Source organism: Camarhynchus parvulus, chromosome 1A (assembly GCF_901933205.1).
Source record: "Camarhynchus parvulus chromosome 1A, STF_HiC, whole genome shotgun sequence".
Taxonomy (NCBI): domain Eukaryota; kingdom Metazoa; phylum Chordata; class Aves; order Passeriformes; family Thraupidae; genus Camarhynchus; species Camarhynchus parvulus.
The window spans coordinates 46601354-46624622 of record NC_044586.1 but is presented as its reverse complement, the minus strand read 5'-3'; the positions used below and the strand labels follow the sequence as shown (position 1 = coordinate 46624622).

The window sequence follows — 23269 nt, the reverse complement described above, 5'->3', positions numbered from 1 at the left end:
ATTTTTAACAGGGGCATGGTGGTAAAACAATTAAAGCATCTCACCATATATGCAGCAAGTCTGAACTCACAGAGGCTGATTTCAGTCCAACCAGCTGTAGACAGGTATTTAATTCTTTGGACTGGGAAATTGAGAGCTGTCAGAAACCGTTAGCCACATTATTCTTCCATGTACTTTGTGTACCTTAACAAAACTATCAATCTTTCAACCAACTAGTCTAAAAGTTACATAGAATACAGACAGAGGCTCGTCTTTGGGTGTACATGAAAAAATTACCTTCTTATAAATCAAGCTAAACATAGCTATCCTCATTTGCATTCCAATATGATGAAGACCAAATATAGCAGGGTGTATAAGCAGTGTTCTCACAAAAAAGAGGAGGCACAAGCCAATGCCCAGGTAGTAAGCTATGGATCTTTCATTAGAGTTGTCTGGATCATAGGAAGCTATTATTCTCCCCAGCAGAAGGGGTTGCACAGATTTGGTGACTTCCTGTAGAGAGAAACAAGAAAAGTAATTTTGGTCAGCAGTTGGTTCTTTTTTTTCAAAATGGCTAACGTGTAAAGTCAACGTCCCACCAAATGAGATTTGAAGTCTTATATCCTGAATGACGGAGTCAGGCCTGTTTGCTCTGCAAACCACAGAAAATTGCAGTAACTGCACAGGAGAACAGACAGCTCTCTGCTGTCTAAGTCTGGGATGCTCCTGCAACTGCACCAAAGCAAAATTGGCTTGTAAATTTTGTTTAATCATTTTCTACAAAAGTGACAACTGAGATTATCTTCCACATTTACTTTACAGAGTTGTAATGGATTAGCCATATCATATGACTGAATCTAGTTTATCAGGCTGGACCTGTGTTTGGCCCTAGGGAGCAGTTCTCACTGCACTTTACTGGACTTACAGGACAAGGGAAGCCTCAGAACTACCAGAATGAACACTACCATTCTCACAAGACACTGAGAATATAGCTAAAACAAAAAATAAATGGAAATTGGAACAGAATAAAAGTATAAATAATTGCATCCTCTACTCAACAGCTCTAGACACTGTATCCAGTTTTGTAACAAAAGCAGGAGGAGAGGAAGTAAATGGTAGGGGGGGCAAGTTTAATAAAGGTCCCAGAGAGAAAACATTGGCAGCCCCAGCACTTCCCATCCAGGGATGAGCAACAGGATAGAGAACCAGGGTAGGAGAGGAGAAAGAGGTAAGGTCAAACCACTAAACTACAAGGTATCCAAATGACTTGCTAAAGCCCTGACTTTACTTTAGTCTGCTATTACATTTGTCCTCAGACACCTTTTCCATTGTAATTAAACCCCATCAGTGTTACCTCACCTTTGCCTTACATTTCCCTCCCTGCCTCATCATTCTCATACTTTCACTCCTCTAACCTCATTTTTTTTCCATCTCTGCCTCTTACCTTTCCTTACCCAGTCTTTCTCAAAGAGCTGCAAAAATCACCTGTGATTAACCTTTTGCTTCACATACTGCATGAGCTTCAGAAGGGCATGAAGAAGAATGTGCCCCTTTGCTTCACTGTTATGATCAGTTTAAAAATACATAGTGCTATGAACTCGCATGCATCTCCTCAATCTTCTTTCTGTAATGTTGCAGCGGACAGCATGTGATACTTCCAAAGCAACAAGAAATTACTGAATTCTTCTGTACAGAGATGTGTTAAATTCTGCCCAAAAGTTACCAGTACTGCCTTCCAGATGAAAACCACACAGACCACCAGAGAGACTCAGAGAAGGGAACTGGTGAAGTTCAGCTGTAATTAAAGTTCTACTGTGATAAATACATTGGAAAAATCCCCTTTAGTTTGTTTTTTTTTTCACTTCTCCTTTGGGTTCTCTTATACAAAAGCAATCACAGGTACTTCTATAACCTGGACTGTAATCCCTTTTGAATGTTCCTGTTGGTGGAGCTGATATTAATCATTCACTTTTTCCAGAGAAGAGGTAGAATTTTACATCTCAAACAGCATACCTGTACTATGTGCTACATTACCCAAATTACCCACCCTGCTGTGAATCTGGAGCCAGCTTTGACAAAGACTTCAGTGTTATTAGTGGGCAAAGGGAGGAGTGTTTATTAAAAAACACATGACCCAAGACAGCTGTGCTTAGACCATATGCATCCCAAGACTCCCCAAAACTCATAAAATACAAAACAGTCACCTCTCAAGGACAATACGGTGTTTTCATATTCTTGGAGATTCCAAGATAAGCTTTTCTATATCAGCTTAAAATAGCAACATTTTTGTGTGTGTTTACTTTTATTCCAGTGAAAATTACATGTTCTGCTGCTGTGTTTGTTGTGACTATAAATGTATTGCATACACTCCAAGCTTGCTGGAAAAAAAGAAGATTTACAGACTACAATAGTGACTGGCAACAAGCCAAGTCATACACTATCTCATGGGGCATAAAAGTCCACTGGTTTACAATAGAGATTTATCAGCTTGCTTACCAATTATCTAGTCTACATACAAATCAAAGCAAAACTGCCTGGTTTTCATTTCCCCTTTTGTAAATTCAAAATTACCCACTGATATAAATATGAATAAACTGATTAAAACAACCTGCTTGAAAAAAAAGAATGGTATTTGAACACCTAAGAAAAAATTCAGTTTTCAAGATTCATATTTTGCCTTTGCCTGTCCTTATTCTCCCCTCTGCATTCATCATAGGCCACTGAGAAACCCGTAAGTGTCCCCCTCACAGTAATCTTAATTAAAAGAGTAAAGATGTGAAAAGAAATGAGATTATGACAGAGCATATTGTGCTAATCTGACCTGGTATGATTATTCTTATGCAACAACAACTTTTATGTTACGTGTATCCCCCATATGTTCAAACACTCTGCATTTGAAGACAATAATGCACATCTCTTCTTTGGCACACGGCCAAGAAGCACTTCCCTCCCTGCCTCCTCACTCACACCCGTGACCCATATGCGAGAACTTCAGGAAATCCTCATTAGGGTCCCTTGGGATATGATACTAAAACCACTTCTAAGTTAATGTTAGCAGCTGTTGTGCCTGAGTGGAAATATAAATTTCATGGCAATAAATATAAGACCAAAATACAAATAGAATCCAATTGATCCTCACAGCAAAGTACCTAGTTAGCTAATTGGTATCAAGCTAAAACACGAGATTTTTGTTTTGCCACCATAACATCTTTTCTTTATATTGTAAGACTCATATTCTGACAGGGTGAAGGATGGAAACCACCTCAAACAGCAGGGGAGCAGATACATTAAGTGCAGTAACCCAACATGCCTAACATAACGCTATTTATGAGGGGCAGTTGTAGTACTCTAGGGGGCCAGAGCACAAGTGTCCACCCTGCAATAACATCATTACCTACAGTGCAGCAGGGACAAGGGAGATCTGGAAAAAAAGGCTAGACTTAATGAGAACAAAGCTGTGATGCCAGCTGAAAGGACAACTCCAGAAACAGCAGGGATGTCAGCACACTTTAAACCACAGTCCACAAACCAAGAAAGATGCCATGAAAACAGCTCAGAGACTAGACAAGCAAAGATCTGAAAGGAAAATGAAGTTCAAAAGAACATACAACTTGGTTACACCTATGCCAGTACGGCACAACATCCTGTCCTCTTTCAAATTTATGGCAAAGCTCCCATTAATTTCCTTAAGCAAGGCCTGCAAAGAACACCAGCAGCTTTAGGAGCAATTTGGTTTTTTTACAATTCCTCTTTCAATAAAACGAAGTTGCTCTAAATAAAATGAACACTAATGGTAATGTAATCAAGAATTTAAACTAAGATTTAATCTTTCCATGTTCATTGTGGAAGGTGCAGATTCATTTACGACATGTTTAATAGCACATATCTGTGATTTCTTAAAGAAATTTTTAAAAAAATCACACAACCAAAGAATATGACTCAAAAATCCTGCAGTCTTGTTCTGTCCTCACCCCATCTAAAATTGTACTCCATTAAAAAAGTGCAGAAGGAGAAATCAACCTTGCACATGCATGCCCACACACATTGCCTAAACTTTGGGAAAGAGCGTTATTCTCAACAGTGCCTGCAAAAGCAGTGTCTGAGGCACTGCTTAAGCTTACCCTTAAGCAGTGCCTCAGACGCTGCTTAACTTCAGCAGGAATGCATTAGTGCAAAGGTTCTGGCTGGCAGACTCTGCAGGAACAGCTGTTGCAGTGCATGGTAGTTACATTTGTGGAACCGTTTTGTTGTCGGTGGGTTTTTTTTAAAAGCAAACCTATCATGAATAAGGAGTTGCTGACTTGGTGAGTAAAACAAAATCTAAAGGCAGTAGCGAGATCACAGGAAAACATAAAAGACATGATTGAGTAGGGGTCTGCAAATACAAGGTGTCATCCCAAAGAAGAGCTGACAAAAGTGATAAAGGAGTAGAGAGAGAACATGTAGCTCCTTACATAGCAAGAGGCCCTGTCCCAGACAGTGAACTGCCTTACCAGGACAAAGACAACTTAGGGTTCAGTACCCAAAGGGCATCCTCCTGACACTACACTACCCCCTGCATCCAGCAAAGAATGGAAAATCTCCTTAGGCTTCTTTTTGCTGCAAATTTATAGAAATCGTTTTGGTTTTTGTTGGTTTTTTGTGAGGTTTTTTCTGTCTTAAACTGCAGTGCTCAAATTTGTTAAAATTTGGCTTTAGCCCTTCCAATTTTCTCCCTACATAACCTCACAACATTCTTTTAGTCCCAGATTGCCTGCCTCTCCTTACAGAGGTGATGCACTCTCTTTTTTACTACTAAATCACAGAAATTTGTAAGCAATGCAGATATTTAATGTGCATATTGCTTAACAGCAATTTTCAGATTTACAGTCTGGCTACACATACCTAGTGAGACACTATTAGCAATAAATTATTTTCACAGTTCTTAACCCCAGTGATAGGATTGTCAAACAAACAGGTGGCATTTGGTAAGTCAAGGTAATCCTACCTAACTTGTTGGAAAGGTGATAAACATAATCAGTTCAGGCTTTCACATCAAGTTCCTGATCACACACTTGGGAGCACTAACAGCACTAGAAACACTAGAAACATTTTAAAACTATTAACATGTATCTTTTAAAGATATTAAGATATTATCAGAAGATACCTTTTTTAATGAAAATACATCTTTGTATTTATCACCTTTGAAGCAATACACAGAGGAAAAATCTGTAGCTATTCACAATACTCTCTATTAATTTAGCAGTCCCTAAAACTTGGATCTATGTAAGGAACACTAAAAGCTTACCGAAGAGGAGAACAATTCTTACCGCTAAATATAAAATTATTCCATAGTACATAAATTTCCAGAAGAAGCATCGTCGAAGAGCATTAATGAGTTTGGGTTTCTTCTCTGAAGTTGCCAGCTCTCTGTCCCATTCTCTGAAAAGAAACCAAAACCAGAACTATTAAGTTGTATGAGCAAATACATGAGTCTATGGCTGTGACATACTTCAATTCATTCAAATATATCCAAGGAGATTTAGCTAAGGTGGCTAAGGAAAGAAAGCTTTGCAGAAACCCCAAGAATCTGGCCTTCATGGACTTGATAAATCAATAGAAGTTCAAACCCAGTTCAGCCACATATTTGGTAGTTTTAAATACTTGGTCATACATCACCCTGCAGGGAATTACTTCATGAAAAGGTTGCATTGTATGTTTTAAAGAAACCTGCTGTACTTAAAACCAGAGTACAATAATAGGCAAATAAACGTTTTGGAGCTCTTCCAATCTGCAAAAAAGGACCAACAAAGCATCAAAAATGTGTGTGACTTTTCTATTGCACAGCACTATTTTAAACCTTGTTGCTGGGACAATAACTTTCTTTTCAATAATAAATTGTAAACCAGAAGCAATGCTGTATGCAGAGAACATATGTTTTGTCAAAATTAAATTCACAGATTAAAACACTCCAGAGAATATCCTCAACTATTTTATCAAATTTTCAACAGAATATTAGATAACCATAATATTTCATTTATAAACTATCAGAACACATTTAGCATACCAACATTCTCTATAAATTCCACTGGTTGGTATTAGTCATGCAGAGATGGGGACATCTGAGCTGGATGAGAAGCTGATTTCTATTGAGAATACAAAGTGTTTATATATGGTTTTATGGGTATGGTACTTATATAGGATTCTATTTTTGGTAACAATTTCCCATTAGTTATATACTTTTCAGGACATCAGTTACCTGGTAATCATGACAAAGTTTCATAACGTGCCTCTTGGTCACTTCTACCCAGGGGAGCAGTTATCTCTCTCTGTCTCTCCCGTGGTTTCTGCTCCATCAGGCCTAAGATATCAGGCTGCTTTATCAGTTCCATTTTACCCTCTGTCTTATCTCCCATAGTTTGGGATACTTATGCCACAGTGCAATTAAAATTGACTGGATTGGCACAACAGTGCAGATGTAAGCTGCCCTGGAACATCAGTGAAAGCTACAACATCAGTTAGAGAAGAAATGGGTTTAGGCATCTCTGTTGTAAGAGTTAGTCACAAGTGGAGCACAATGTCTAAATTAAGACCCACTGAAATTGGGTAAAGAAGAGTGGAAACCTAAATGAGGAAAGTCAGAGTATGATTTCTGCAGAAACAATTAGTCTGTCAAGAGTGGTATCAAAGGAAATTAAGAATGTTATTTCATTGAAGAAAAAATAAACCAATGTTTTACAAGGTTGTTTTGGGAAAAGAGCAGCATTTCTGCTGTCTCCCTTTTCAGTGAACCAACATTGATATTCTGAGTCTAGCCTTGCTGAAATTGTGAAGGATCTGCTGCTCCAGCTGGATCCCTACAAATCTATGGTGCCTAATGGGATTCATTCAAGAATCCTCAAAAATCTGGCTGATGTCAGCAAAACCTCTCTCAATTTTTTAGCAGTCTTGGGAATCTGGAGCTGTCCTAGCTGACCAGAAAACACTGTCCCATTTTCAAGAAGGGCAAGAAGGAGGACCCCAGAAAATACAGGCCTGTCAGTCTCACTTCAGTGCCCAGAAAAATTATGGAGAAGATTATTCTGGGAGGTATTGAAAAACACCTGAAAGACAAGGCAGTCATTGGTTACAGCCGGCTCAGCTTCATGAGCGGAAACCTGGTTTCCTTTCACGACAAGGTAACCCCACCCAGCTGACCAAGGGAAGCCAGTTATATAATCCCTTTGGATTTCAGCACAGATTTGATACTGTCTGCCACAGAATCCTTCTGGACAAAATGTCCATCCCACAGCTGAATAAACACTTTATGTGATGGGTGAGCAACTGGCTCATGAGTCAGGCACAAAGGGTTACAGTGAATGGGGTGACATCAGACCAGTGACCTGTCACTAATGGGGCTCCACAGGGCTCCATCCTTGGCCCTGTGCCCTTCAACATCCTCATACAGGACTTGGACATTGTACAGGAGGGGATACTGAGCAAGTTTGCACATGATACAAAACCGGGAGGAGCTGCTGATTCTTTCGAGGGCAGGGAGGCCCTGCAGAGAGGCCCTGACAACACAGAGAACAGGGCAATCACCAACCATATGAAGTTCAACATCAGAAAGTGATGGATTCTGCATCTGGGATGGGACAGCTCTGGATGTATGGACAGACTAGAGAACGGGATACTGGAAAATAACACCACAGAAAGGAGCCTGGATGTCCTGGTCAATGGCAAGTTTAATTTCAGTCAGCAGTGCCCTGGCAGCCAGGAGGGCCACCCATGTCCTGGGGTGCATCAGGCACAGCATCATCAACTGGGCAAAGGAGGGGATTGTCCTGCTCTACTCTGCACTCCTGTAGCCTCACTTAGAATATTGTGGGCAGTTTTGGGTGCTACAATATAAGAAAGATATAAAGCTATGAGAGTGTCTAAAGGAGAGCAATGAAGATGGTGAAGGGCTTTGAGGGGAAGCCATGTGAGGAGTGGCTGAGGTCACTTGGTCTGTTCAGCCTGGAGAAGAGGAGACTGAGGGGAGACCTCATTGCAGTTACAGCTTCCTCATGAGGGGAACAGGGGGGGGCAGGCACTGATCTCTTCCCTGTGGTGACCAATGACAGGACCTGAGGGAATGTCCTGAAGTTGTGTCAGGGGAGACTTAGGTTGGATATTATGAAAAGGTTCTTCACCCAGAGAATGGTTGGTCACTGGAACAGGTTCCCCAGGGAAGTGGTCACAAGACAAGCTTCTAACTCAGCGTATTCTGTGATTCTGTGATCAATGGCAGATATCTGCCATATATATACCTGTATATAGTAATTTAGACCATCTAGGTTGTACATCTGGACCAGGGATCACAGTCATGTCCAAAGTACAGCTGCGTGCAATCAGCTTGTACCCGACGCTATTTAAACATTTCATCCAAAATCTTTGTAATGAAAATTGCATTGTGATTCCTGAAACAAATGTATCTAATTAACCTTTCATACCTTTCCAGTTTTTCAGAAAGATTATCAGCAGAGTCTGCAGAAGGGATTTGATAAATATCTGAGAGCTCCAACCGTCTTCTGTAACCCTTTTTCAAAATTGGGTTTGTCCATCTGAGGAAATATTGAAAAAAAAAGTTAGAATTAAATATATTCTAGCATTAATTCTGGAGTTGCTTTGTCTCACCCTGCATATTTTCTCCACAGCATCCAAATATGTCTAAGTGCACATCCATTCACATACACACACATATATGACACAATATAGTGCAGCCCTGCATTATATTTACAAAACTATATTGACAAATATAATATTAAAAGAATAATTGTGAAACTCCTGCATTTTATAAGTTTTGAGGTCGGATCATGCCCCAAACTTGCTACTGAGTCAGCAGGAGACAAATGAACAGAAGATTGAAACCTTTGTACAGTGTTTCCAAATATGCTATGTGCTATGCCCATGTAGATGAATAATAAATCAGAACTATAATAAAGTGGACATGTAAGTTTCATTGCTATCTGCTCTGCTCTGGGGAGACCCCTCCTGGAGTACTCAGCACAGGAAGGACAGGAACCTGCTGGAGCCAGTCCAAAGGAGGCCAGGAAGAGGATTAGAAAGATGGAGCACCCCTCCCTGTGAAGAAAGGCTTGGAGAACTGAAATTGTTCACCTGGAGGAGATGGCTCCAGGGAAGCCTTAGAGCAGCCTTCCAGTACCTAAAGTGGGCCTCCAGGAGAGCTGGAGAGGAACTTTTTACAAGACCATGTAGTGACAGGACAAGGGGGAATGGCTTTAAACTGAAAGAGAGCAAGTTTAGATCAGATATTGGGAAGTGTTTCCTTACTGTGAGGGTAGCCAGACACTGGAACAGGTTGCCTAGAGAAGCTGGGGATGCCCCATGCATGGCAGTGTTCAAGGCCAGGCTGGATGAGGTTTGGAGAAACCTGGTCTATTGGAAAATGTCCCTGCCCATGGCAGGGAGCTTGGAACCTGGCAATCTTTAAGGTCCCTTCCAAAACAAGCCATTCCTTGATTCTATGACATCTTACACTGCAATATGCACTTAACAAACACAAATCTTGCACAGGATTCCTCTTAAGATCTTCATTGTGTCCATTATATACACATCTTTTGCACTTGTTTTTTTCAAATGTCATGTTTAAATTTTTAATACCAATTTATAGGGCATGCTGAGACAAAACAAAGCAGGAAAAGGCTACTCCAAATGGCTATTTTGTAGAGAAAACCTTTATAAATCATGACTCATTTTATCAAACAATTCAGCTCCATAAAGGCCTATGAATCCCCAAGGACCAACTTATACAAAATTTTTCACCAGATTCTGTTCAGAAATCTTTTTGAAAACAAAGGACTGTTTTGAACTAATGGTGTATACTAATACTAATGGTGTATTTTGAAACTACTTGAATTTCTGCTTTACTGTCATCAATAAAAAATATTTCCTTAAAAAAATGAAGTGCCTGCAAAATAAGTAGCTTGTGGTTGACTGCTATCATACTTCCATATGTAAACCAGTGATTGTAAAAAACCCAGCATGGTTCATGATTATGATAAAATTCAGCAAATCCTCAATAATTTCAAAATTTTTGTTTTAAACTGTTTTTGTATACAACAGCTAAAAAACCACAAAATATTTGCAATAACATTTTCCACAGTCACTCAGAAAATGCAAACAGCCTATTGGACATGCTTACCTGTATGCCTGTAAGAACATATGTCATACACACAAAGTAATCCACATTCTCAATTGCAGCCTCTGAAGGTGCAAAGAAGTTGATACAAAGGTAAAACAATATCATTGAACACTACAAAAGTGCAAAAGGGCTTTAACACAACAGATGAAAACTACTTGTGTGCAACTGTGTGTACACACATGCACACTAACATTTACTTTAGTGAAGTTATGAATTGCATGAGATACCAGTCTATATTCCCTATAATTCAGCAGATCACCAAGGTATTCCCTAAGTGCATGGTTATATCACACCTACTGCAAAGAGAACATGCTCTAGGAAATTAAAGGGGTATCCTTCATTCTTGCAATAATAGTATGGTTTCAGATGAATCATATGACTTCTAGTTCAGTCTTTCACACCACTGTGGCTGAGAAATAACAAGTGATTCATGGTACATTATAGGAAGGCAGTTACTAGAGTCCACTTTGGAGAGTCATTGGACTCTTGTTTTACCATATGGAGATGATAAAACATGCATAAACTTTACAACTGCTGGAAACAGGAGCCAATATTTTTCAGAGATAAAATTGATTAGAAGAAAACCTTTGAGTTTCATGAAACACTTACATTAAAGTCTTTCATGATTACTGCAAATAGTATATCAGATATTGATTTTTATTTTACCAGCTCCTGAAGACAGAAGGAAGCAGTTGCTACTGGCTTTGTGTACATCTTGTGGAGAGGTGGCTAATCCTTGTCATTCAGGAATGGAAACTCTCATTAATTTCTGTTCGTAGCTCCCCCAATGTCCCATGTACATAGACATTTCAGTAATGACAGAATGAATACAAGTTATGGGACATAAACCCACTACTGCAGCTAATGCAAGGAAGTAACAGTACTTCCTAGGCAACTTCTTTAATTCACAACACTGTAGCTAAGTAATAACCTTCCTAAGCCCCTTAATAATGCTTTGAGACTGCAATAAGCAATTCCCAACCTGACAAAAGATAAGTGCTTTACAGTTTCACTTTGTATGTTTTGAGAAAACATTTTTTATTGCACTGTTTCCCTCCACATATTTGATTTTATTTATAGCTTTGATTAGCACCTACCCTGGCATTTTGCCACAGCCTGAACTAACAAAATGCGACTGCAGTTAGAAAGCGAGCTGAGTGGCTGTATTATCATTTGGGGAAGGCAGCACGCTTAGCAGATCTACTATACCTCTAGAAATGTCTCTTGTTTTACAGTGTGCTTAACTCTGTGTTAACCAGGTGCATTTATCATTGCCATCAAAATTATGTGGTCTCTAAAGTTCCCTCCCCTCCCAAGTCAGAGTTTGAAACAGCCTTATGCAGCCCTCATCTTCATCTCTCTGCTCATCACGGTAGCTGCCAACTGTGCTAGATAAACTCCTCCAGCCAGCTAAAGGAGCAGTGCTGACTTCTGCCCTGGGGACCTCCTAGTCTGCAGCCAGGTTCCTTCTGCAAGCTGCTGCCAGGGCTTGCACAGAGAGGTTCATCTCCCAGCTGCCCTGGCCTTGCTTGGAAGTCCCACCCTAACTAGATCTGGCCAATTTGTGCGCTGTGCCAAGTGGCTTCAGGTTGGAGTGGTAATCGTGGGAGGAGTCAGCCTGACACGTAATGTTTGTCTCAAGGTGGATTTTCAACAGCTGCTTGGGTTGTGCAGTCAAGAACTGTGGGAGACAGTTTGTGTTTTATTGAAAGAATATACTAGACCTAAAACATATAAATATCTCATGAAAACCAATTTTTTGCCAGATTCCTATAGCATTCCTATAGCCATTATGTCCTAGATTCCTTGCAAAGATTTGAAATGCAAAATGACTATGAATTTATTTTAACTGGCAGTATAATCTGTAGTTATCCATGTTTCCATAACACTAGGTGACATAGCTCAGAGTTTGTCAATGAATATGACTCTTCTATTTTTTTGACTTATTGGAAATAATTTGTCAGCATTAATGCTGAGGTTTTTCCTGAGGTTGTTGAGAAATTTATTCTGAAAGGAAGAGAGCAAGAAGGAAGGGAAACAGATTGGCTTTACAGCATTATGTTAGCAAATGCCATCGGATTACTTGCTGGCATTTAATGAACCCTTTCACAGAGAAACCTGTAGTGCTGGGAGAGTTTTGCCACTAACTTGGAATGTTATTATGGGTACCCACGTATGAAACCCAGCAGGGAACAAGTTTCAAGGATGTACAGTAGGAAAGAAGAAGGCAAGTTCCACGTCCATTATCTACTGCCTGTAGTAAAACATACATGATGAAATTGATATGTAAATATCACAGATATATATGACTTACTGTTTGGTGGATTTGTAATGACCATTTCTTTGTCATTTACTTAAGCAATATGCAACAGATTTCTTATTACAGCTATTGCTTTCTACTGCATGTTCAGACTCATCCCACTCAAATTGTGTCAATGGGACAGATGTCTTTGGCTTTCCAGAGAGTATTAACACAGACAATTTGTCAATAGGATTTGACTCTCCCTTAAGGCTGCTTTACATGTCACTGAAAACAGGAGCATCTGTGTTGCTAAGCCAACTGCCCAGATCTTCTTCCTGAGCACAGGAATACCCTAGCTCCATCGGGATCTTCAGACCAAGAAGCACAGTTTGCTGAGACAGTAACAGAACAGTGGTCTTGGTGCTGGGCTACCCAAGACCAGCAAAAGAGAGCAGCTGTCCTACAAGGGTCACTGATCAGACTGGTGCCATTTCAACAGGTGGTCTGTGCACAACACAGCAACACCTACTGAGCAGTGCAGAGGTCACCAGGGTTTCACTCCCCTCTACAAAGCATTAATACCTGTGCAGAATATAGTTAAGCATGGTGACTGCAACTTCTAGGGAACTGCACCTAAAATTCCATGGAGACAGCAAGAAGAGTGCCTCTGGTTTTAACTTATCCTTCCTCCTAACAATTAGGGGGGAGGTGGGCGAAGGCCAGGGAAGAAGGAACATCATCGAGCTGTAATTATGATGCTTTAGAGCCCAAGTTTTATGAGATGGTTGCTTAGCCATGAATTCTTACCAACTGCAAAAAAAGGCTGAGGTACCATGTAGATCTCAGGCATTCCCAAATAGTCCCTCTGACCAGATTATGTCTGAGGCTCTGCATTCCCATCCTCCCACAAAAGACACCCATCACTCCAGCAGCAGCAAATTCTAAGTTGTTGCTTACTTTATACTGGAAATGGCTCTACTACACCCAGTGCTCCTTCTCCAGAAGAGTATCTGCATCTCTGGCTGTCGTTTCTGAGCATCCTGTAGTGCAGCTGTAAAAGGTCACCCCAGCTTTTTGTGATCCTTGCTAACAGGGACAAGCCAGCATGCCCATGGAGCACAGCAGCCTTATTCCTGCTCCCTGCCCCTTGGTTACCCTCAACAGAGTAGGATTGCAGGTATTTTGTTTGCAATAGTAACCTACTGAAATAGCATGTTATGTATTCTGACAATTATCTTAACTTTAGCATGTCCCCCTTTGTAAACAACAACAAAAAATGCAATATAGTTTAATATTTAAATATAATTATTGCAGGGTCTCAACAATAAAGGTAAATGAAGACCCTACTGATTTCTGGTTTTTTGTTGTGGTTGTTGTCCCCAAGATCACAAAAATTAAGATTTTAATTTCTTCACTAATAAACAATTCTTCCCCATGAGGGGTTATTTGTCATGGAAAGTATCTAGCTGCAATATTATTGACTCTGCCACTAGCTGTGAGCAGCACCATTTTAAGAATAATCAATGTTCTGCTGAAACCCCAGGATTTCAATAGCAAATCTTAATTAGGATTATGCCACAGCAATTCTTGGGGAAGTCTTGTCTTTTATGCCCAGTTTTTGTGAAGTGACACATTCAAATTATTATCTAATTGCTAGATGTCTTTTTTTTAACAGAAATTAAATACTATTTAATACTTAAATATTTACAATTAGTAAGCTAGTCAAAATATTTCAGTTTGCAGAAGTACTGGGAGATATTTGAGAGAAAACAAAGCACTTCAGGGGATAGGCTGTGCAAGATGGAAGGACAGAATACATTAATTGTATTGCAATCTGTCAGTTGTTTAGGTACCAAAGTCAAGTGTAAGATATGCTTCAAATATTTCTTTAAGAAAGCCAACAAAAAAGCAGTGGTGATGATGTGCTATGAACAAGGTTTGCAAGGCTCTTTCAGCATACACCTACAGTTAGACTGACTAGGTAAGGATATTCATCCATCTTCACTCTTTTTCTCAATTATATATCCCTCAGCAAGGATAAGAGAAAGATTTATTTTCTCCTAGTCCTTTGACAGGACAAGGAACATAACAGAAAATTTGCACCAAAAGTGTTGAAGAGCAGTGCTATTCATTATTTAAGTGAATTTTAAAATCTTCCAGATGTGTCATTAAGTGACAGCAACACATTTCACACAATTTAGCACTTCACTGTGTTAGCCATGTAATTTTAAAGATATGTTTCCTAATAAAATAACACAGAGTTGCACATCAGGTGCAATGGCCCTTTCCAAATCTATGATTTTTTCCCACCCCAATGACTGATATGTGGTCAGGTATAAACAAACAGGTAAACAGAGTCACATTTTATTTAATTTTAATACCAAGGGTCAAAATGTAAATTACTGTTACAGTAATATGGAATCAATCCTGAATGAGGTCCTGCTTCTCTTACTACTTGCTCTTTGCCATTTTCTCTGTATCCTGGTATTTGATGATGCTACTCCTCAGCATGATCCTTGCAAATTAATGAGAAAATGCCTCATATCCTTTGATTTCCAAAACAGTCTTGGGCTTTGAGCAAAGCAACACTGGGGGACCTTTGTGGTTTTGATTTTTTTATTTTTTACCTATAGAGAAATAAAAGCATTCGCAAACTTGCAGATTAGATTTAAAATTGCAGATTAGCTTTTTCACCTTTAGTTAAGGTGAAAGTTAAAGTGAAATATTAAGATTACTCCAATACAACAAAGGTTCACATCCTTTATTTTCAAAGTTGGGGCAAAAATAGAGGATAAATACCAACATTAAAATATGGGAATGTATCTAAAACCAAGTACCTTTACCAGCTGTCACTTTGGATTTTCTCTTTCTGGTTTAAACTGAAAAGCTTCTGGTTTAGGCTTCTGAAAAACAATGTTGTTTCCAAATATGTCTTAAATGCCTACTTATTCTCATCTGATTTGAGGAGTTTCATGACAGTGAAGCCTTGGATTAGCTACTTGCTGACTGCAAGAGCTCATGCAGATCCTTTTGCTTCTAAGAGAGGGACTGATCCATAAACAGCCTCTGAGTTCCTGCTTGTCTCACCCAGGCATATCCCCACTTTCGTGGAAGGCAGTTGAACTCATCTACAGGCATCTACAAATTCACATGGCAAAATTTGGCAGTGTTTCAATGTCTCCTTGTATACTAGTTAATTTTCACCTTCAACTTACTTATTTCAGAGGACATAATGTTTTCAGAGGACAGGCTATTACCTGGATGTCAAGTTGGCACCATCCTGACTCCACAACTACACCTACACACGTATGTTGCAAAGCTGGGGGTTGGGTGAAGAGAACATAAACCAAGACAACAGCAACAGGTAGAAACCACTCACAATAAGTCACACTATTCTCACCACTTTGAAATTTAGAATATCCAAAAATGTAGACATTGAGAGACTCAGATTCTTCAGGATGAAAGAGGTGGTCATTGTTCACTGCAGAAATATTCTGAAATAACTTTGTCACACCAGAAATACCCTTGTGCAATCAAAGTTCTGGACAGGAGATTTCAGGCAGATTGCACTGACTCCATCCCATGCTTCTAGGACAAACCACAATCCTTGTGTACCCCACTTTCTTCTCTAAGGAATTAGTAAGGAAACTTCTTTTTAATACATCCCTCGTGCTATCTGCTTAGACTTCAAGATCTTCAAAACATACTTCCTTATCAAATATTTTGCTTAGTACAGAAGACTTCAAATTTCTGGCAGTGCATTTAGAAGCCTCTATAATACAGAAAATAAATCTACTAACTATGTCATTGCCTACAGTATTAAAAAAAATCAAGGATTTGGATGGATTATTTCTATCTCATCAAAATCAAATAAACATGTAGAAAATAACAAGGTACAGACAGGTCTGCAAATATTTCAAATGCTTGATAATTTATTTTGAGAATCAAGATAGTAAGTCTTCTTCCTGCAGGAAGAAAACAGACTTTAAACATATTTCAGAAGTCAGATGCAACTTGATCTAGGCATCTGTGCTGTAGAGTTATAAAGCAGCCAGTTAAGATCCCTGTGCTACACAAGGTTTGCATTTTTGGTCATTAGACCAAGGATGCAGTACCAGTACCAAGCTGAGCCAAGGACAAAATTTAGCCTTATTTTTAAAGAAGGTATGCCTCTGACTGAAATTCCTTGAAGTGTAGAATACTCTCCATCTTTCTCCAGTTCACTTCAGGTTTCATATTTTACCTTGGAAACAGCAATAGAAGTCAAATTTTGGGAAGGAGTCCAAAACTTGCACACACATCTTTGAACCATGTGACTTCCAGAAGCTGACACCTTGCTGTTTTCGACAGCTCTGAAGGACTGGCAGACCAGCAGGTCTCCAAGGACCACTTGTGGCAACAGACAAATGATCAGGCAGCCTCACAGGGCCATAACCTGTGCTGCAGCTGCATTTGTGCTTGGTTACCACAAACAGCCAGGATTTATAATGCCTGGGGTCAGTGCAAGGCAGTTCATCAGGGCTAGTGACAGCCAGGGCCCTAAGAACACACCACAGAAACATCGCCCTGGATCAGTGTCTCACCTGGCTGCCCCAGAAACTGAGGTGTGACACTGTGCCATTCACCTGCTGCTGCACACAGAGGCTCCTTATTCAAAGAGGAAAGATGACCAAAGTGCTATAGCTAGGTAATGATAAGGGAAGGTGCAAATATATACTGGTTATGACAATTTGCAGACACTTGTCCTCCAGAGTGAAATTTATAGACATGAGTTAGGCATTTAAGCTTCCTATACAAAATCTGGAACTTTCAGGAACTCAAAACAGTGAGTACAATTTAACTCAAATTTTGAGTTAAAATGTACACACTAAATGCCAAACTTTGCAAGGAAAACACATGATTTTTCAATTCAATAATTAAAATCCTAAGTAACTTGTTGTCATTGACTTCTAAGATACACAGTTCAAGGATAGAGCAGGGACTGCTCAGGGAAGGTTTGCCTTTAGCTCCTTTTTCTGAAGGGAATCAATTTAATCCTCATGAAAATGCCAGAAACTATCTTGTACAAGGCACTCTTAAACTTGAAATTATGACTGAATTAAGCTACAAAGAGTGACAGAATAACATTACTGTAGCGTACAGGCTAAGTACTTCCAAAACTTAAGTCCTGAATTTTCTTATCCACCTTAAAGGCTATTAGCAAACTTCATAAGAAGCTCACGCCAGGAATTAGGACTTGCAAAAGTTTTTTATTCAGAAGAGTACAGAGTAATTCTTGATTTATGCTCTAAAAAGTAGCTGAGCCAGAGATAGATAACTAAAACATCTTCACTGCCAAACACTGCTAACCCTTGGTCCTACTTCCTAGAAGAGCTGAGGTACAGAATTGAATTATTTTTCTGAGCCCTCATAACACACACAGGGTAGAAGAATGAATCCAGCATTTATTCCATACTGGCTAAATTGTTCTAGGAACCCCTGGACAGCTGTGTATATGTACAGATTTCTTTTTCTCTGGTTTGGAAAGCAAGAAGCAACCAGAGCAGGTCAGATTGACTGAATCCATGAGAAGACTTGACACAGAAGCTGGGTTAGTTTTTATTTCTCATTTGGATTTAATAATGAATCAGGTACTAAAGTACTAGGTCTTGCCAAGTGTTTTGTCACGTTTGATAGGTACCAAAGCAAAAGTATGTGTTTAAAGAGCACAAGGATTACTTTTTGAGAACTCGTATTTTTATATCTAAATTTGCTTGTAAAAAGAACAGTAATAAAATCAGAATTGTCTCACAGTTGCAGCCATTTCTGAAACTCCAGCAATAACTCTGTGTGCCAGTTCTCAGATAAAAATTGATTAATTAACAAGACTTCCTGATCTCAGTTAATTTTCAATAAAACCCAGGTGATTGCAAAGTAGTCTGATATTGTTTGTGACAAAAGGTATGGCCTTGACCCTGAATAACCCCAAAACTCCAAAATAAAGTAAGTAATGGTTATAAAGACAAAAGTGAAGCTTCACAATGAATATGAAGCTAAGCATATGATGATCTGGCTATTCTGCATAAAACTCTGTTTTCTTTAAGCAAGGTCAAAAGTTGCCAATGAACAGAAAGAATGTTTTGCATGAGGTAGGGAACAAAAGAGATCAACTCTGAAAACGTAATAAGGAAAATACATCAAAACACAAAAGAATCCCCGAAACCCCAAGCTCTCAGTATCTAGCATTTTCTGTTTTCTAAGTGTCCCCCTAAAGGAAGATCTCAAACCACTTGTTTTCACATTTGTTTCTTAACCACTAAAGCTCAGTTTTTAAACCAAAACTATTTAAAATTTAGAGTGAAAGTCAATTTCTAATTTTAAATACTTACTATCATGACCACTCCTAGCAAATTTTTTGCCCCAGTAGTATCACTGTCACTAATACAACAAAAAGGTAACACTTTCTATAAGATACTACTCTTTGTATACCAAGATATTTTCTCACTTTTTTGCATAAAGAATTAAGAAAAAGGTCCAATCAATACTGAAATATGTATAAACTATTCAGTAATGAGCAGAGAGCTACATTCTGACTTTAACACATTAAACCTGTCTCTCCTACCCAAACAGGATAGATTATGAAGCAATAAAACCTTGCCAATATGTTTACACACCTATAGCTGATAACAGTTTGTACAATATTAAATAGTAATATATTTATCAGCAAGATTCCCTGAATAATCATAGCTAATATTTTAACATCACATGTGCTAACATGATCTCCAACTTATCACATTATATTCAGATTGGTACTTGACACATAAATGCATTGCAGACTCTGATAAAATTTACTTCACTGAAACATGTACTGTGTTGAACTTGACAGCATCTATTTCATCATCATTGGAAAAAGCGATCTCTCTCCATACATCTTTTTCCCATTTCTTCACTCTAGTTTATATTCATCATTAACATCTTCTTAACTTCACATATTTTATTATTATCACTTTGCTTACAGTCACCTGACTAAAAGCTGGTACAGTATAATGCATCATGCATGATAAACATGATTAAACCAACATTCAATTGACTTAAAAGACTCTGATTTAAAAGATGAGTTCAGGCCTCAGGATGGTTGATTATGTACTTAATGAGCATGAACTGCATCTGGTTTCAAACATGGAAACTTTCACGATGGTAGGAAGCAAAAATGTATTTGCTTTATCTTATTGGGTTTTTTCCTTCACACCTTCAAAACCCTAGTTTCTAGGATGACAAATTTATAGAAGTTTATAAATAAAAAAAATAAATAGAGCAAGTGGCCCCCTCAAGCTACTAAATTAAGATACAGATTTATTTCCTGCAGATTTCTGTGTTATACTTGACAGGAGCACTGACTGAAGCATCATTTATGGAGAATTTATAATTGCTTACACCCCTGTCATGCATACTCTCTGGTTCTAACAGTATTTGGCAGCAAGCAAGGCTTCTTTCCCACTGCAGCACCTTTGGAGAAAACATATAGGATCACTACATTTACCTGGATGTTTGTAAAACTTTAGGAACAGATTATATTTAGGATTATTCCCCTCTATCATATCTGGCTACGATGAGCCAAAGGAGGAGAGACAGGCAAACAATGACTCATACAGAATCCCATTAAGAAACTTTTAAAAACATACAGACCAGCCTGCTGAAAGCTATCCCAAAACCATTTAAAAGTGAGGTAAAAGCCCTCAGTTTTTCAGGCAGAGACCTCATGACAATGTTACAGTTTTACACCATGTGCTCTCACTTTAGTCATCATGTTCACATCTTACACAAGATTTCCTCCCGCCCTTCCTTGCCAGGCAAGAGACCCTCCAGTAACAAAAGGGGGAACCAGTACACTGGCAAAACCAGTGCTGTGTGGGCCAATGCCAAAAAGATTATTTGTTCTTTCCAGTTCACAGTGTCATTTCTAGCGATGTCACATAAGACGTATTCAGCTTCCATATTGTCTTACAAAGTACATTGTGCCCAGGCACCGGTATTGGCTCCTTCTCCTTTTATTTGAAGTTTTTAGAAAAAAAAGGCACTAGGGAGTTAGTTTGTAAGAGAACATTTTCAAGGCTTGCAAGGAACTGTTTCCAGTAAGATCATATATTACACTTGCACATTGAGCAAATGCTAAACACTCAAAGAGCCAAACAGAAGGAATCCTTGTTCTGAGAGCATTTCCCCTCTGCTCCCTATGCTCCCTACCACCCCACAGTGTTCTCAAAGTTTACATGAAATAACAGATTAACTAGTTGAGCAACTACCAAAGGTTGCTCAAATTATGTCATAAATTCATCTGTTCGGGTCCAGCAAAGGTTTATGACACCTGACGGAGCCCATTCCCGGTGCTAAAACCCCAGCAACAACCACAAAAAAGAGCGATCTCATCAACCAGCGAGACTCCCACCGCTCTCCCCGCAGACCATTCCAGAGCTCATGGGCTCCCGGTGCTCGGTTCCCCTCTCGGCGGAGTGGGCTGGGCTGGGCGGGGGGCGCGGAGCCCCACTGAGCTCCCCGCCCGCCGCTGCCCAGCCCGGCCCGCTGCCCCCGCCCGCACGCGTCCCGCCGCACCGGAGCTCCCACCTGAAGAAAAGTTTGGAGAAGATGTTCGCCTTCTCCAGGGGAGACCTCTGCATGGTGAGGTGCGGTGAGATGCGGTGAGATGCGGTGAGCGGGGAACCGGAGGCAGCCGCTAATCGCTGACGCCTCGCTCGCCCACTCCGCTCCTGCGGCTCTCCCACCTTATCCGCCCGGCCGCTCTGATGTCACCGTCCGCCTCCTGCCCCGGCCCCTCTCCCCGCCTCTGCTTTGCCCCGGTTCAAAGGCGGGCGGGCTGGGGCCCCAGCCCGTGCGCTGCCGCCGCCGCCGCTCCTCCCCCGCCTCCCCGCCGCGCCTGTCACCGCGCACCGGGCGCGCCCCGCCGCTCCCCCCGCACCCTCTCCTCCCCGGCTCCCCGAGGGCTCTCACCCAGCCCGTTACCTCCACCTGCCGACTCAGCTTCCCGAGCCACCCCGCCCCGGTCCCCAGCCTCCCCCCAACACTAAACCCCTCTTCTGACCAAGTGCCGAGGTGGGGAAAGCACCCCTCCCGGTGGGCCTTCTGCCCTCTGTCCAGGGCAGCGGGGACAGCGCAGCGAGGACAGCCCCGGCGGGGCGCGGACACCCCCTCGCCCTGCCCAGCGCTCAGCTCCTCGCCGCGGAGCCCGTCCCAGCACACAGGGCCCTTTTTGCAGCCCACCGAGACCCGCGGGGGCCGAAGCGGCGTTTGGCCTCGGTGGTACCCGAGGCCAGGAGCCCCCGTCCGCCGCCCCTACGCCTGTGCGGCACCGAGGGCGAGCGTGGCGGCACTCGGGCTTAAGGCAGAGGGAAGGGTGCGGGGCAAGCGCGATCATACCCACTTTAAAGTACACTTGCTTCAGGTTTTCAAGTTCTCTGTCAGGCCCGTACCTGAACCGAGACAATGGGAACTGAAGTTATATCTTTAGTAAGTTATATCTTTAGTAAATAAGTAATCAAACGCCCAGATCTAAACTAAGGCTGTTTCTGAAGCTTTATACGTGTGACATACAAACAAAATCACTGCTTTAATGGCACACAACGGAAAGCATACTTGAGAGAGACAAAGATGACAAGAAGCAAGAAAAAAGAACATGTGATTTAATTCCGTTCAGGCTTTTATTTTATTTGCTGCTTTATTTTGAAATTTACACACTCCAGTGTCCTTTCATTTCTGTAACTTAAAAAAGTACGAGTGGAAAAGAGCATGCTTTCTTAATCACGCAGCCGCTGTCCTCTAAACTGGCTCTGTAAAGAAGTGAACGTACTTTTCCACGGACATATAGCTTGCGCTACAATTTAACCAGCTGTTACTCTTTGCAAACTTTGCAGACACTTTTTATTTCAAAGTTTCTCGCTATACCCTGCTGTGCTTTCCTGAAGAATTTCGCTTTGCCTCGACTTTTCTTCCTCGTAGATCGCCAAGCCAGCAAGTGCCCTCTTACCCTGTCACCGCACCGGGCTCCTTTGTGTCTCAGACCTCCCTCGAATCCTTCCCGATTCTGCTTTATTAATGACAAAACCAGCAAGAAACGCGGGCAGGCAGGACTCCAGGAAGCTGTCCGCATTTTATCATGTCCTCAGACAATACGTAGAGGCAGGGCTAAATCCGCCCGGGCTCCCGGACAGCAGCGCGGAGCCCTTCGGCATCCTGCCACCTAGTGGAGCCGGACCCGGGGCGCCAGCGCATCCCGCACCGCACCGCGCGCAGCAGTGCGCTCCCTACTGCACTGGGCACCGCACCGCGCACCGCAGTGCACTCCTTGCTGCACCGCATCCCGCACCGCGCACCGCAATGCACACCCTACAGCACGGGGCACCGCACCGAGCCGCACACCCCAGTGCACCTCCTACTGCACTGAGTACCGCACCGCACACCCCAGTGCACCTCCTACTGCACTGAGCACCGCACCGCGCACCGCAATGCACCCCCTACTGCACTGCGCATCCCAATGCACCCTGCACTGCACTGCACCGCACCCAGCCCCGCACCCCAGTGCACCCCGCACTGGACTGCACCGCACCCCGCACCGCGGCAGACGGGAGAAGGCGAGATCAGCTTCTCCGAGCGTTCGGTGCCGGGCACCTGGAAGGCAGCTCCCGCCGCTCCCTGATGCGGCAGTGACAGCCCGCCAGCCCCCAGCCCCTCCAGAGTTCAGGGGTCTTAAGTAGGAACGTGAACCAGGATACAGATCCCCCCCCTGCGGGAGCCGGGCAGGGCTGGGATCCCACATGCTCCATCGGCCTCTGAGAGAAGTTCTTTGGATAAGCCCTGACATGCAGATCACCTAGATCTACCAAATTTTTTCA

At 41.5% G+C, this 23269-nt stretch overlaps 1 protein-coding gene across 1 annotated transcript in view; it reads right to left on the bottom strand.

The window, feature by feature from the left end:
• CFTR (CF transmembrane conductance regulator) overlaps positions 1–21093 on the bottom strand; it is an 87400-nt gene extending 66307 nt beyond the window's left edge. The window contains exons 1-4 of the mRNA XM_030960059.1: positions 20988–21093; positions 8433–8543; positions 5289–5400; positions 277–492 (exon numbers count right to left, since the gene is read on the bottom strand). Coding sequence (XP_030815919.1) covers positions 277–492; positions 5289–5400; positions 8433–8543; positions 20988–21040 — 492 coding nt within the window. The 5' untranslated portion in view covers positions 21041–21093. The remainder of the gene's footprint in view (positions 1–276; positions 493–5288; positions 5401–8432; positions 8544–20987) is intronic.
• Positions 21094–23269: the final 2176 nt, after the last annotated feature.